Source organism: Sturnus vulgaris, chromosome 2 (genome assembly GCF_052056855.1).
Source record: "Sturnus vulgaris isolate bStuVul1 chromosome 2, bStuVul1.hap1, whole genome shotgun sequence".
Taxonomy (NCBI): domain Eukaryota; kingdom Metazoa; phylum Chordata; class Aves; order Passeriformes; family Sturnidae; genus Sturnus; species Sturnus vulgaris.
The window spans coordinates 14,121,543-14,138,942 of NC_142244.1; the positions used below are offsets into that span (position 1 = coordinate 14,121,543).

General features: G+C 35.3%; 1 protein-coding gene across 1 annotated transcript in view; it reads right to left on the reverse strand.

Moving 5' to 3' along the window:
- GBE1 (1,4-alpha-glucan branching enzyme 1) overlaps positions 1-17,400 on the reverse strand; it is a 138,115-nt gene that overhangs the window by 67,233 nt on the left and 53,482 nt on the right. The window contains exons 4-7 of the mRNA XM_014872980.2: positions 13,600-13,725; positions 11,804-11,939; positions 9,138-9,228; positions 7,789-7,998 (exon numbers count right to left, since the gene is read on the reverse strand). Coding sequence (XP_014728466.1) covers positions 7,789-7,998; positions 9,138-9,228; positions 11,804-11,939; positions 13,600-13,725 — 563 coding nt within the window. The remainder of the gene's footprint in view (positions 1-7,788; positions 7,999-9,137; positions 9,229-11,803; positions 11,940-13,599; positions 13,726-17,400) is intronic.

Below are 17,400 nucleotides of genomic sequence, written 5' to 3' on the forward strand. Positions count from 1 at the left end.
ACTTCAGAACACTGTGGAAGTTGTCAATTCAAGTGTGGATTACTAAATGCAAGATCATTATTGCATTTAGACTCGTGCAAATTGATTCTCTGCAATGTGCTGAATCTTGGCTAATTTTAGATATTTACTGAAATACCATAAGCTTCAGGTAACTGTGACTGCATTTATTGAAGATATGCCTGAATTTAATTGGCTACAAGTAGTCACCTCTATATTTCAAAATGTGCTACCTGACAATATTTAGGACGATTGACTGCAATTTCCAGTGTGCCTTTTTTCACATCTCAATATCTTGCTTTATCACTGTACCACTTTCTGTGCAGCTACATTTTAGAAACTTCACACAAAGCTGTGAATGCTATGTTGGAGGCTAATTTGGGAAACTAGACACTTCAAAGAAAGCCACATGGATTCTTATGTGAAGCTTGAGTTTTAGAGCATCTATGGATTTAAAGCTTCACAGTCCATTATACCAAAACACAGAACAACATTTAGCAAAAACCAAAATACAGTAAAACAATTAAGCTTGTTTAATTAAAACCTTTAAAAATAAAGCAACTATACAGCAACTCTCGACTGCATATACTATAAATCATATGATCATGGCTGAAACTTTTTTTCATTATTATTTTAATTTTTCTGATTACATTGCAGTAAGTTCCTATGTATCATCCCTTCTGTTAATGATTTCAGTAATCATTTACTTCAAAAATTATGATTTATAAACTGCAGTGTCCCCATACTTGAAAGTGTTGCTTACTAGCATTTACAAAGGTGACTAAAAAGAAGAGAAAACAAAAAAAACCCAAAGATTTTTAGGCATGGAAGGTCTTAAACTTTAAGGTTTAAATTTTATAAAGTATTTTTATACTGTCACAGTCACCATCAAAATCCAGTCTATTAGAAGCAGAGTGCTAAGGAACATAGGCAGGCAGTGTTTTTAAAGACAATCTTTAATCAAAATGATCACATTTATGAGGGGTGGGGGAAGAATAAATCTCACTATTATGCTGCAAGCAGTGCTTCCTTAAAAGAGCCATTAAGAAATAATCTTTACCAGCCAAATGAAATTCCAATGCATATTATGCAGATCTTTTAAGTATAGAGCTTTCCTAAACTAATTTGGTAGAGGAAGACTGGCAGGAAATGAATTAAAATTGGCACAGCTTTATGTTTTACATAATGAAACACAACTTACATCCCTGTTCTATTGTAATTACCCTAGAATCAACAATATACCAAAAAAGACATCACATGACTGAGAATATCTCTGATTGTCAACTCTCACTGCATTACTTTTAGTCCAGATGGAATTATGGCCAAAGATTCTCCCAGTGAAAACATTTGTTGCAACCATGGCATGGCATTAGATGCCTTTACTAGTGCCAAAAGGCAGCTGGGAGAATAACACCTGCACCTTGCTAAATTCTCAGAAGCTGTAGAAAGAAACACTTCAGTTTTTACACTCTGGGGAGTCAAATGGATATGATTAACTAATTATGTGCAAACTACTCCTGCTTGCTTTTCTCTCTCCTATTCCTGTATCCCAAAACCTGCACAGTTTAAGCTTCTGAGAAAATTCCTTAGATGAGAGAAAAACTGAAAAGTCTTTAGATTAGAACTAGACAAGATAAAAAAAGGCAAAGTTACAGGCAGACAGGTTTGCTGGGAGCACTAGGATTCAGAGGGAAGAACATGGCAAAAAAAAGGCAAAAGAAAGAAAAAGTGACGAGGACAACCCAGTAACACCAAGGGTCTTTGAGAAGTAGTGGCAGTCTCCTTTCTCCCACCTGACTGACACCTGCCTGGCCAGCAGTCTGTTCAGCTGTCATCTCCGAAATAGTAAGTGTCCTAGCAGCCTTTAAATCCTATCTATCCTTTGTATACATGAAGTTTGCAGTCAAATCTTTGCACTCTAAAACGTGTGTCAATAAAGGGCCCCTGAGGTGGATGGCAAGAACACACACAACGTGTCACCTGCAGCCTGCATCCCATGCTCATGTGCCAATTTTCCTTAAGAGCACTAGGCAAGGAACCAAAATCTTTAATACCATGATACTCCACAGAGCATCAGCTTAAATCTATTTAAAATGCTAATGGTGTAAGCAATAAAGAGTAGCAGTGAATCCATTTCATCCTGAAAACTGTTACAAACCATGGGGATGCTCCCAAAGAAGACAACAAGTCCTTACCTCCATGGGCATTTAGAATTCATCGCTGAATTGAAGGAAAACAAAACCAAAAGTATTCTGAACGGCTATGTTTAGAGAATTATGAGCTCAGACAGGTACCCCTACTAACAGAACGCTAAACTCTGAAAGATTTATGTTCCAGTTCATTCCACCTACTATCGTTGCCTCAGTGGCAGACAAAGACTGGTAAAGCAGGCAATCAGAAAAAAGAAAAACAATTTGGGTGAAGAACAGCTGTTTAAGGAAGCTTAAACACGGAGCTTAACAGAGGCTGCTGAAGACAGTAGAAGATAAACATGTCTTTAAAGAGTCAGATCCTAAAGTCAAGCAAAAGCAGTGGACCTGTTCTCCCCAGAAAATACAGCATAAGTTTTATGCAGGATTTAAACACTGGGTGGCAGAAAAGGCCACTGTCTCACCATCCAAACATAGGTGGATATTTTAGATGCAAGACGGCATCGGAGATACCTGCCCGAGGCTGAACCACAGGACAAGGGAAAAAAGCTTCAGGTGACCCAGCCCACCCTGGAGGGGCAAGCTGGGGAAGAGACCACCTACACCAGAACAAAGACACAAGCTTCAACACCTGACAGCTGCCCTGTTTCTGTAGCACTGACTGCAAGGTTAAAAGCAGTTTCTGAGCTATGACAGTTTATAACACACTTTAAGAAAAATTTAATTAAAAAAAAAAAGGTACTGAGCTATAATCAGCTGTTCCACCAGCAGTTCAGAAGCCTGAGCTGGAGAGAACATCTGGACTGGTAGCAGGGGACTAGCAAGTCATCTGTTGCCCTGATGTAAAAACTGTGGCTTGTGGGACAAAGTGTTTATATACACTAAACCTTACCTGTAGCATTTCAAAGCACATTTGGCATGGATATCACTTGAAACTTCATAAAATTTATGAAGAAAAAACTTGGTAAGAGATTTCTCCCATTACATGCCTTAGTTATGATTTTTAACCCCAAAAAGATGGACACAACATCCAGTCTTAAAAAAGCCTTGAAAACAGGCCTCAAAAAAGCCCCGAAGGACATACTGGGACATCTGCTGCCCCCAAATCCTTGTATCCAATATCACCTCTTACTGATCATACTGCTGCATTCAAGGAAGCTAGACTAATTAAAATTAAAATTGCATTGTAAATCAATCTGACTTTTATACCAAATTCAGCTCCTAGACGGAAGTAACTTAAAATTTTGCCTAAGTACTCAGGTGAAAAGGGTCATAGTATTAAAAAGCAAAAACAAACTAAACCCCCCAAAAAAAAATCCCAAACAAACAACAAACAAAAAAAAAACAAACAAACAAAAAAAACCCCAAAAACCTGAAGGCATCACATGATTTCTGACTTTTAATTTTACCATTATTCCTAAAGGCTCACAGAAATATATCAGTATACCTATTGACATTCAGAATTGGATTAAGACAGAGTAGAATCCAGCAAAGTCTAATGAAAAAACAGGAAAAGCCTTAAAAGTCAGAACAATACTCTCGGACCTCAACAAGTCTAGGTGGGCAACATCATTTTCACATTCTATTTATGTAAAGCTATGGGAAAAATCTTTACTAGGTAATATCTTGTTCTCAATTATTTTTAAATTGTTTTGCCTGCTTATTATTTTAGATACACTTCCTATTTGGAAAAATGAATTTAAATTACAACACAATCAACTACTCTAGTTGTGATCCCACCTGGTCTCCAGGGTCTATAACATCACTTCTAATGAATCTGGCAGGTGAATAACCTTTGAATATGTTTTCAGTAGGAACAAAAATATACACTTGTGCAAAATTAATTACAATAGAATCCTTACTTAAGATGGGAGGGTATTTACATGTATTTCAAGAGAGCTACCTTTAACAGGAACACAACAGAGGCCATTAATTCCCTCCAAAATTAACTGTACAGTGACAACTACAGTTGTACCAGTTCAGAGCTTCTGGCACCCCTTTTAGACTAAAGCATTGCCCTGTCATGAATTCAGGGCTAGAAAGGTCATATTAATTATTACTATTATTAATATTAATATCATAATATTATAATATATACAAAATATATTAGATTATATCTGTTATACTAATAATTAATATTAACATAAATATCAAATTATATAAAGGTTTTTGTTTTTCAACAGAAAATATTAAAATCAACGGCAATTCTCACTGCAGCTTTGTGGTTCTGTTTTTTGGGTTGGTTGTTGAGGAAGCAGGATGGACACAGATATAGACAGAGAGAATGGAGATGACGAGCCACCAAATTAGCATATTTGAGGAAAAAAAGCCTAGGATCTAGATTTTATAAAAACTCACAAGAATGTGCAAGAGCTATGAAAATTAAAGTAAAAGTTTATTTTTGGTTGATTTTTAAAGCACAGTTTATATGTTTTATTGAAAAAAAAGTTAAGCAAAAAGTATTCTACTGGCCAGTTACCTTACCTGCAAGTTATCATTTCAATGAAATCAAGTTGGTTTCTTTTTTCCTCCTATGACAACTCCATGAACAGCATAATTTTAAAATGCTGTTCACAAATTACAGAAAAGTTCCCTCTTCATACAACACTTGTAGAAATATGGATTAAGAAAAAATTAAAAATGAAAAATTTATCTTTATCTTTTTAAATAGCACTGTGGTACAAAGATGCAATATCCAGGCTGTCTATTAAACAGGTTTACTATTGCTTTTCTTCGAGATACTCTCTACTTATATGAATTTTACTAAAAAATAGTATTTAAGTACACAAGAGATATAATCCTTTTTTTTTTTTTTAGCATGGATATAGATCTTTTTCCAGATTCTGTTACAGTAAGTATTCACAGTCCCCTTCACAGACAACTGAATAATCTTGCAAATGCTGTGAGATAAACTTACTTACATTTTAGCTTTCAAAGAAAATGTAGTCAGACTAAACTGATAAAGCAACTGTTCCTTAATCTCCTTCACAGTAGAGAATTAGTTTCTCTCAATTCCAAAGTGAATTGAGCATTCTTTGCATTTGATGTTTAAGTACCTGTAAATTTTACAGTTCTTCCCACTACAGAAGGAAAAGGATTTAGTACAAGCTCTGTACAGGATAGAAGCTGTGCTAGCTGAAGAAATTTCACTCAGCAAGTAATCTTTTCCGTAGACCATTCAACAGACTGTGTTTGCTGTCATTTATTTTGAGCAAACTTCTAACATCTGCTAGCAACTTGAGTCTCTCACAGATTTTTATACTCACCTCATCTAGACTAGAGCTACTCATCCACTGGTATGGAAATTAGCAGAATTCCAATACAGACTAAATGGGGGGAAATAAAACCAAACCCAATATTTTGAATGAAATGTTAGTTTGATTCTTTCACAATTTTGCTTGGAACCTGCACACACAAAGAATAGGGGAAAAATACATGCTATTTTTCAATCAATTCTGTGAAACTTACAATGACCATGAGAGTGTTATGTTTTCAGCCTTAAAACCTGACTATAAACACAGAGAATATTTACTGTCTCAGCTATTAGGATGAAAGAATCCCTTAATGACTAAAAAACGTTCACAGTTTCCTATGCTTGCAGGGGAAGAAAGGATTTCTACAACTGTTTGAAAAGAACTCCAGATTTGTTATTGCATATCATGAGAGGGTAGGGGATGGGGAATGGTTTCAAGGGATCCTCAGTCGCCCAGTGCAGAGTTTCAGGTTCTCTGGTCTTTGCTATTCTCTAATCTCATCTCTCCCCCTCACAGCTCTTTCCTCTTCCCCCTTCCAGCATTCAGTTTGGCACCTATTCCAATGCCACAGCATGAAAAGAAATTCCACAGTACAGGTACATATCACTGACCCAACCGAGCCATGGAGGCAGCTCTTCAGTTCTGAAGAAACAGTTAACATTGCCAAGTGCAACCTACAGAGGAGCTTTTTATTTCTCTCATTTATAAATACCCCCAAACACTCAATACCAGCACCACTTTCTTTCCCAGCAGGAAAAACCTGTGTCTGCTTGGAACAGAGGAAGGTCCATAACTACATTCTATTGTCTCACTAGAGACATCGATACTCACACACTTGTTTGGTTACTCGTAAGCATCAAATAAAATAAAATGTGTAATACTATCATATTGATACCAAAGCTTTAAGATTATTTGAAATGCAATTTATATGAATATGAATTTAAAGCTTAATAGGAAGGACTAAAATGCATTTCTTGTAACAATTAAATCACAATTAAACTCTCCCTGAAATAACCTGTTAAATTGTTCCAAACAACAAGTAAATAAAAGAGGAAGAGCTTATCCTACCAAGTATCGAAGTGTTCAAGTCAGTCACACTGATCACTTGGTTTATCTGATACTGTGACTTCCATTAAACAATTGGCCTATGCTATATAAAATGAATTTTGTAATAGTGCCACATAATCATATCTATCCAGTCCATGGCAATTCAATGCAAGCAAGGGAGAAAAATGGGAAAAAGAGGAAATTGAACGCGCAGAACAAAAACACTAAGAACTAAGACACCAGAACTCTACAGCTGCTCTGTGATGAGCCACCACAGGAACATTCACATGTAATCTTGAAAGGGTTAATACAGAACTTTGTATTTGATAAGAAGGACACACAAGATTATGCATCTCAAAGGGGAAAATTAGAAAATTTATCCTGGAATAAGCGATCAATTTTACATAGAATTTTATTAAGACATGCTTTAAGGAGATTGTGAATTTATTTTGGAATGTTTAGGAAAACAAAGGAAAGGAAAGGGAAGAATCAAGGTGGTTCAGGGATGAACAAACAGAAAAAAACAAATATGAGAACGAGACTGAAATAAGCTGGCTTCTTGTGCCTGTTTCTCCATTTAAATCACTGAAACGTTCAGTGTACAAGATCAATCTCCTTACCCCCAATACCTCAGAGAATACAGAGTAACCAATATTAAATACTAATAATCATCTGGCATTAGTACATGTGTTGACACACACTATATTTATACTAGTTAATTAAGCTAGCCCAAAGTGGGTCTCTAGAACTGTCTATTGAAAGTGAACCCTGCTCTATATTAACTGTTCACTGACCTCCAGAAGCTCTTTGAAATGGAATTAGTTGTCCTGGGGGAAATCTTTTCCCACATTTCAACAACCTGACAGTTTGTCAATAAATTTACAGAGGCCTACAGAGCCTCAGCTCTTCTTATTATTTTATTTTTATATACAAACATAATCTATTGTATATATGCAACGTACTATATATAGTAGGAAAATATTAATATATTCTAAAGTGCGTGAAATACACAATTATATATTCCTATAAAACAGATATTTAAATTGATATTTATATAGAAACATTTTTAAATAAAAATAACTATACCATTATATAATACACCAATGCATATGGTATATAACATGCACATAGGTAGTCACAGATGACAGGAAAATAACAAAATTTAAATACTATCATTTAGTGTTACAGTTTAAGCATTTAGGCAAGTAGAGGAATTTAACTCTACCTTCTGCAACTGTCAAACAATCCAAATTACTTTACCAGTTTGGTGAGGAGTGCAGTTTTAACAGAATTGCTATGAAACAATAACCACTAGCACAGCTGAAGTGTTTTATACTCACTTTGCATAGTCAAAGAGCCTGCTGTCCCAGAGCTGGTGAGTGCCTCTATACCCAGAATGGAAGAAACAAGAATCTGTACCATCGAACTGGTTGAGACCATCCTCGGAGTTTTTGGAGGCGTGGCTGTGCACCACATCAAGCAGCACTGTGATGCCCATGGAGTGAGCCACATCAATCATTTCCTTCAGGTCGTCAGGAGTCCCGTACCGGCTGGGAAAACACAACGGGGTACAATCAGGATTTATGCTGGCAATACTGAACATTCAACATGGAAACTGCATCAAAGTCAGCAGTTCTTCATCACCTACTTTACAGATGTACACAGGTTCATTTTTCAGCCTCCTAAGCAGTCGCTATTGCTTACAAACTAACGTTTGGAACCATTTTTCATTAGAGGAATTCCATCATCCACACAATGTTTTGCAGAAATAGATTCAGTTTTATTCTTCTCTTTTTAATAATACATCAAAATCGGTATAAAAGGTAACAGATACAACGTAAAGCTGATATTTAATATTGAACACTTCCTCAGCACATAAGGGACAAGAATATATTCATATTGCTGGAATAAAGTAACACAATGATTACATAAGTAAATGTATATCCACAAAGTCCACAAAATACACCATCTGCTGCTTTTCCTGCTTAGTTATTTGGTGAGGTACTAAACAATTTTCTTATTTTTAAAAAAAGATTTTTGTCTTCTGTCCAACATGCTTTTTTCCAACTAATTAAACCAGTTTAAAACTGCCAATCTAAATTTAGCCTGGTTGCCACTTGAGCTGCTTTAAGATTAAAAAAATAACAAAAAAATTAAAACTAAATTATGACTTCCACATTTATCATAGTTTTCTTAACAACTGCCTAAATTCATTTTTCATGTAGTTTTACCCTATGCCTCAAATCTAAGTACAATCTGTTACAAGCCTGTAAGGAAAAGAGTTCCCACAGAACACACAAAACCATGATTTTAATCAAGTACATTATGAACAGTGTATAGTTCTGTTTGTCATAAAAGAAAGCCCTACACATCCTGTTTGTTACTGCCAAGAATTCCACAAACCCAAACCCATGCATAAAGACTGCTGAAGGTGGATTAACTGGAATTTGCTATGGCAGCTGAAGTTACTTATAGACTTTTTGTCTGTATCCTATCCCAAGTGTTTCACAGAGCAGCTGATCACCGTGCCAAATTGATTTCAGATTTAGGTGTTTGCTTTACCTTACTCTTAAGTCATTGCTTCCCATTATACACTTTCTTGCAAACACACACCTGCAAGCAATACTGATTTCAATGGATGGGAAAGAAGGGAAAAGAAAAGAGAAGATGCTGGAGCACTTAAACTTACCTTGATGCTGCAAAAAAACTTGTGACCTGATAACCAAAACTGGCATAGTATGCATGTTCCATAATAGCCATCAGCTGGACACAGTTATAGCCTGTAATAAAAACAAATATAATTAACAAATGCCTTAAGGATAGTTAAAAGAGTATTCAGTACCTGTAACATATCCATTCCAGTCTTCTCCCATTTTAGCTGCCTCTGGTACTAATGGTTAACAATTAAAGATTCAGTAACTTTCACGAAGCAATTCTACCTAATAGTTTATACCTCTGTGATCTCCATTACAAATGAAACAGTCGATTTGTCAAGTGATCTACCCATACTGAATCTCCCAGATGTAGACAGAAATAAGTGTAATCCTTATTTAACTTCAGAATATTGGTTATGCCATCCTGCATGTCCTGAACTGCTTCAACTTTTGACACTTGCAGTCAGGGGGTCTAGGGTTAGCCCCTGGCTACACATACTATGACAAAAATCACAGGACAGCTTGGTTTGGAAGAGAACTGAAAAGATCCTCTAGCCCCCACTCCTCCACCATGGGCAGGAACACATTCCACTAGACCAGATGACTCAACACCCCTTCCAGGGATGGGGCATCCATAACTTCTCTGAGCAACCTATTCCAGCATCTTACCACCCTCACAGTAAAGAATTTCTTCCCAATGCCCAACCTAAATAAACCCTCCTTCAATTTAAGGCCACCCCACCCCTGCTGTGCACTTGGACATCAAGCCATTGACTGAAACTCTGGGTGTGACCATCCTGCTAATTCCTTATCCACCAAGTGGCCCATCTATCAGACCCACATCTCTCCAGCTTAGAGACAATACTACAACTTCACAACATATGAAATATTTTTTTATCCCATCAAAATCATTTCAGTTATTTCTTCCCTTTACAAGAGTCTTCCAAAAAGAGAAAACAGAAGTGTAATGTGCTTTGATTCCAAGTTCATCCAAGAACCAAAGAAGTCCAAGAGGGCTGGGGGACACACTATGTTCCATCACCTAAGATAGTCCAGTGCATTCTTCAGGAAGGAAACTCTAAAGAATCAGGTTTTATCTACAGGCTATTAAGACTCACACCACCACCACTTCTCTGTCTGAAGAAAATAAACACTTCATTCTTTAGTTTCAACAAGATGTTGTGAGATTTTTTTTTTTATTTTTCCTTGGCTGTGACATTTAAAACCAGAGCTATTATTAGAAGACAGTTGGTGTGAGCTCAGCAATTTGTCAGATTCATTGCTGATTTACAATTCAGGCTCGTTGTCCTTGTTTTTATTTACAGCATTTTTATAAATAAACAGCATCAAATTAATCTCATTCAATTTGCTTGCTACTTATTGTGCTATTTGTCATGCACATATTTCTACAACCTAGTAATATATTAGAGTTTTCATATAGTGATGTTTTTAAGCTTGTCCTAAAAAGTAAGACATTCCAAAACTGAATCTAATAGACCTTACAAATATATTTTAAAATATATTTAACTCCCACAATATTTACTTAATATAAACAAGAAAGAACTTTAGTTCTAATTTGTGTATACCCTAAATTTGATACTGCTTTTATTACTTAGTGTATCAGCCTTTTCATAACATTTCTCCACAAAGCAAAAGTTGTAGGCAAAGGAGAATGCTTTTCTAACTCTATAAATTGGGACAAGTGAAATTTCTTGGCAGTAAGGAGTCACAGATATATAATGTAAAATCCAAAATTGCTTTTTATTAAGCAATTAATATAAAAATCTTCCAGATGTGCAAACTCCCTCATAAGTTGCAAGCCCAATTTTACCAAAAGGCAAAAGCCATGAAACACTGACAACATGTAAAGCTACAAGAAAATGTCTTCTTCGGGCACTCTGATGAACAAAATAAAAAAAAAAAAATTAAAAAAAAAAAAAAAATCGAACACAAACACAGAGGTTTCAGCTACAGATGTCATGATTATTTTTCAGCAATGTAAAATACATATTTCATCACAAGGCAGTAACAGGCATTGTCCATTACAGAAACGGTGCAAAGACACCATGGGAAAAAATAATGAATGCGAAATTGAGGTGAACACTCTTGCTGTGCTTTCTGAGATAATGGTACCAGCTCTTTCACACATCCTCTCCGATAAACTAGAAGTTCTTTTCCTGAGGAAGGTCTTTCATATTTAAAGTTTCCTTGTTCTGATACTTCAGAGCTACTGTTCATAAAAGATGAAGATGGGATAAAAGAAGTCTAGCATGTTTATTCTGGCAAAATAAAGAAGAAATACCCAGGTATTTCTTTTGTCTTTCCTCAGAACTAAGCTTTACACTAGTAGAGCCAATTATGAATTAAGTATTTTCTGAAGGCTGTCACAAAAACGGGTCCTTTTTCAAGCTGAAAGAAAACCGTGCCAAAAGCAAATTACCTTGCAATATTTATCTGGGGGGTTAACAATTATATTTTACTTAAAAATCTGGAATGGACTTTGATTCACATATCCTACTTCAGTCTTTGTTTTTTCTCCATAAATTTCACTTGTTTATAATTTTTGCTCTTCTAAGAACCTATTTTTATAGTATGTGTAATTGGGAAATGCAAAAACACCTCTAGATACTTGACAGTTATCTTTTCTAATGAGCACAGGCACATAGAAATTATCTCTGCAAGCATTTCTGGTATTACTTACCAAGATCCTTTATTCTAGGTAGTACATTGTATGTAAAGTTTTTATAAGAAGCTACTTTCCCTTCTGGAGAAGCAATTCCCACATGAGATTCATAGATTCTTAAGCTTTTTAATCTTTTTGGAGAAGGATTCTTATGCTATAAGAAAAAAAAGAGTTGTCATTATGAACAGCTAATGAGTGTTGTCATAACCACATGATTTGCACAAGATGAAAAACAATTTAAGGTTTATTTTGCTTTTCCTCTAAGAGCATTCTAAGCATTTCAGAAGCAATTGACCATTTTAAACTGCTAAAGCAAATGTCTGTTTGAAATTAACATCCTTTATGAACAAGAAACTGGACATTCATGATTCAACACTTGTCTTATACTCTCTTGAAATTACACTTCAGTGTTCAAGCTGATAGCAGCCACTCCATGACATCCTTCTGTGAAGCTTGTTTGAAAATAGAGAGAGAAAAAACAGTAAGATTGGTTTTTATATTTTAAGCGCACCTGTTTTTTGCGGGTATGTGAAATCGCTGTTTTCTCTTAACTGAAATTTATAAATATTTTATTCCTCAAGAATACAGTTCCACAACACAGAATCAATTATATTCTAACTACTTAGGATTAAAACATAAATAAAAAATCCGAAGTCTGAAGACCAATACATAGCATTTCTAGATGGGTGAAAATATTTGAAAAATACAGAGGCCATTGAAGTGAATATCCTATTTGTTAGTTTATTATTCAGGCGAAATTTTGAAAAGGTAGAACAAAACTAGTTGAATACACACATGGGAACAGAAACTAAAGGAACAATATGAAGAATAAAACCTCTGGTTGAGGCTTATTACCTGTGATTTATTTCTACTGGATACCTCTGCTTTCATAAAGTTTTTTTCAGTAAGACCTTGTCTGCACCCAAAAGTTCCGGCCTCTTTTTCACTCTAGGTCATCCCAATCCCTGCATTTCAAAATACCTACCCATTCCTTTTCTTGATGACATTGAGATATCACAAGTAGGCCACTAAATTGATAAAGACTACACACTTTAATAAGAGTTAACCTACATTGTTGTCTATTTTAAAATAAAATATTTTCCGTGCCAGTAACTTTTTCTCTCTCAAGCAGTTGCTTCATAATTTGAAGTGGATTCAAAAATTTAACTCACAATAGAGGTTACAGCCCCTCTAATATAAACTGCAGCATACCAGTTTTCAGGGAAAACATGAAAAAGTTTTCATATTAAACATCACTCAGACAGTGTGAAGTTCCCAAATATTATCCTATTTTTCAAATATGAAGCAAAGAGTTCCCTCCCTTATAGCAGTGTGTGAGAAGAAAGAGGGCTTTAAATTCAATAGTGAGATTTTCCTGAAACAAAGAAACCAGGATTTGACTGGAGAGTGCATACTTTTGGAAGTTTTTTTCTGACTTCATGGAATATTAACCTAATGTTGAGTACTGAACATTGCTTTTGCAGATAACCAATCCTTAAATCCAGTACTGATAATTCCCTGCTCTCCTCCCTACCAGGAACAGCCATGTTGTCATACCTGTCAATCTTGCCTAACAGATGGCAAGCCAAGTTGAAAATGCCACGTTAATAACCATTTTTATATATTCTATAGAAGGCTGATAAAGCAGCTCAAAAAAATCCATCATTAAAGTCATTTATTTCTGTCAAAGCCATGAATAAGAGCCCTTCATCTCTCATCTGTTTTAACTAGTTTGCTATCTCCTTTTATTTTCTTCCAAACAGGAATGCAAAGATAACATGATACACCTCTTGAAAATAATATTGAAGCCTTACTATATATGACTGTGGTGGATTCCAGTGAACCCAATCATAATTCACTTTGTCTTCATCACGGACCACATATCTTGCCCAGGGTGAAATGCGATAGAGGAGGGCGCCGTTTTGAGCACGGATCACCACCTATAAAATAAAACAACATAAGCAGGCAGTCACTTATAAGTCACAGAATGCCTTCTATGCAAGACACAGAACGGAATGAAATAGTAGACTACACAGAAATTTAATTTAAATAACACACAAACACACAATGCAAGTCAAGAGAAAGAAGAACGACCCTGCTCACAGAGATGATTTGCAAAGGGACAGTAAACCAAACATGTCAGACAGGAGTGATGTTCACCAGCAGGAGCTGAAAGGTGAGGATATATATAAGCTTTATATAAGTAATGGGAGAAGAAGCCTTCCCAAATGAGTTTCTGTTAGGTTCCCTAATTACCCCTGTCATTGCTATTTCCTTTGCATGCTCTTATAAATTTAAATAGACATGCAGTATAATGTCATTAGGATGAGAACTGTGATTTGTTTAACTTGGCAAACAAACAATCTAGTAAGGCAATTTTAATATCTCAATTCCATCTTCTTTTCCATGCTCTGTGAGTCCTTAGCAATGCCACATAGCCAGGAACCACAGATAACAAGAAGCACAGGACAGTTTTTGTCTGAAGGCGAAGAAAAAGTTTCACCTGTCTCACATCCTCCCACCCCATCCCACCTCCCTCCTCCTCAGCACACAAGGAACAGCACCACTCTGGTTTTGCTTGGTAACTTGGCTGCCACTAAAACAGTAACACAGATGGTTTGCAAATTTAAAACCTAGAAATGTACAAGCAAGTGAAGGCACAGAATTCTTAACTCTGCTTTTTTTAAGAAAGTGATGACTGAGACTTTTGAGTTTGGTTGTTGGTTTTACAGAGTTTTTTTTTTTTTTTTTCTTTTTAAGAAAAACTACGAAATTATAAGAAGCGTCAAATGGGAAAGGAGTTGAGTTTTTTCCACTCCTTTCTTTGTTTTTTTTGTTAAAAAAGTGACTTGTCTTTGCTCTCAGTTCCTAACAGGCAGACTGGATGAAAAAAATATCAAAGAATTGTCTTTTCATCTCTGGTAAGTGTCTTTCATTGTTTGGAAACATTATCTGTATCCTTAACCCAGTCATGGAAGAAGGCAGGATCACAGAATCATGTTTAGTTGAAAGGGACCTTTTAAAGGTCATCTAGACTAACAAAGAGGAAATCAGGTATATGCAGACAGTTAATGGAAGTTGATAGAATAAGGCAAGGAAGTATGATAGCTGTGCCTCAGTACATAGCATTATAACACCAAAAATTCAAAATAGATTTTATAAGATGGAATAATTGACATCAAAAAGCTCACCAGAAAAAGCTGAGAGAGTTATTGCAAACACTGTAAAGCTGCATGGCGAATTTTTGTTAGCTGTGTTAGTAAGGCTGACCCAAAGAGTATTTCTGCAAATTACACCAACACTACAAAGATCCTCCTTGCTGATAGCATTGACAATTTGCAAATTACTCTTAAAATAATAAAACTTATCTCCTCTCTCTAATATCACACTTCTGACGGTGCTATTGCTTTTTTATTATTTTGTCCCAATTTACCCATCACAGAAATAAGATGATTACTGCATATAAGAACCTACTCATCTTGGCATTCCTTTTTTCTAATATTTTTAGCATAATTCATACTCGACAGGCTTACAAAGGGTGGGCACATTTAAGAAATGTGAAGTAATTAACCTACATTCAGAACGTTAATTAGCTGTAGTACTGGTTTAATCCAAAAATGATACTGGAAAGGGGAAAAGTAAATTTCTTTATTATGATATATCAATCCAATCACACGCTGTCTTTAATTAAAACCATTAGACAATGAAAAAGTTAGGAAAAAGATAGATATTAGAAAACCATTTAAATGACCAACCAGTTATTTCACTTTTTCAATTTATACTTCTATAGTTATACTGCACAACCAATCTCTGTATCCCATCCTTCTGACTAAGTGTACAAACTTCTTGTGTTCTGTAGTCACTTAAATTGACTTTATTTTTCCGCATTTGTGCAACACCAGTGCATTTGATTTACTATTTATTCAGAAGTCATTTTGTTCAAGTGCTAGTTTTGCCTTTATTTAAAACACCTACAAAGCCAAATTTAAGGGTTACACTTTTCAGGAATTGAGAGACTTACAGGAAGTTGTACAAGTTTCTAGCAACTTTCACAGAATTTTAGTAGATAAAACTAAAATTTCTTAGAAATACTTACATTTATTTGTCTTATATTATGATAGTAATAATGTAGAGCCATTAACAAGTAGTGGAAATTTACAATTCTAAGGGTTGGGTTTACACACTTGAACATTCTTAAACTTTAGAGTCTGCTCTATTTTAAGGCTCACAATCTAAATTTCTGTGTTCATTCATATTAAAACTTTGCTTTCAGTCCTATTATGCAAACATAAAAGAACTCCCATGCTCAAAAGAAAAGGGCATCACAGAATCATTAGGTTGGAAGAGACCATTAAGAGCATAGATAAATGTGTCTTGGGTTGGACTCGAACAATAGAAGTAATGTAATTTAACCATGTAAATATCAGAAAAATCTAAAAAAAAAAAAAATGGGGGAGCACTTATTTTAAACAGGTAATCATAAAATTCATTTGTTGCTTTCTTTATAGTATAGGTGGTCTTAAGAAATATTTTTCAAATATATCCAGCCATGGTTATGGATTAACCTCACCCCTACAGTAGAAACCTCAAGTTTGCTTCTTTGTTGCTGTAATTTTTGAGTATCATGGGCTGTGCTCATAGAAAACAGAGTCAAGAAAAACAATTATTACAACACCAGAGCTGGTAAAGTTGAATCCTTTCCTTCTCTGCTTTGTAGAAGCACAATCAACAGTGTCCTTATGGATCTATCAAGTGATCCCTGGCAATTTCTAATCTTAGTTCCTATGCTGGTTTAATACTTTTCTTAATTTTATGTGAATACCATTTACCGAGTCTCTCCTAGGCTTAATTATCAAGCTCGATATTCAATCATCTTATTCCTCTCGCCTGATTTTGTATAAAGTTTATTTAAAAAGTTAGAAATAAAAATACTCCAAATAATGTTTACTGAAGTTTCTTGAGACAGAACTCTCATATCATCATGCTTAGCTGAAGCATGAGCAAAGGAACTGGAAAAAAACTGAATGGCACCACAAAACAAATAGCAATACAGCCTAAGACTGACAAAAATAACTCTACTGCAAACAGTCTGACAGCTTTAACTCCCACATTTGCTTTGCTGTTTCTTGAAACAATTACATGTAAGTAAAAGTTGTAATAAAAGGAGTAAAAATATAAAGCACACATAAAACAAAGACAGGTGAAAACTCTTGCTCCACTCACCCCAAATTATGACTTGTGGTCCCTTCTCTGCAGTGGCCAGATAGAAAAATTAGCTGCTGTGTATACTCTAAATGTGCTGTTACAGATTTCACACGCATAAGGAACACTGAATATAGTCATTACACAGTGCTTTTGACAGAATACCAATAAATCAGTTTAACAGATACTGTACTTTTCCTCCAAATTAGTTTGAAATGAGTAAAAACAAATTCATAAAAGTTGCAGCCTAACTCACTACTACTTAGCTCATCAAGACTTTACAGCTGACTTTACATTTCTAATCAACTCAAAAAATTGCTCTGTAAAGAACATATATAAAACTATGATGTACATTAAATTAGGCTTTTTCAAACTGGCCTGGGATTTACGTACTTCATTTCCACATGGAATAT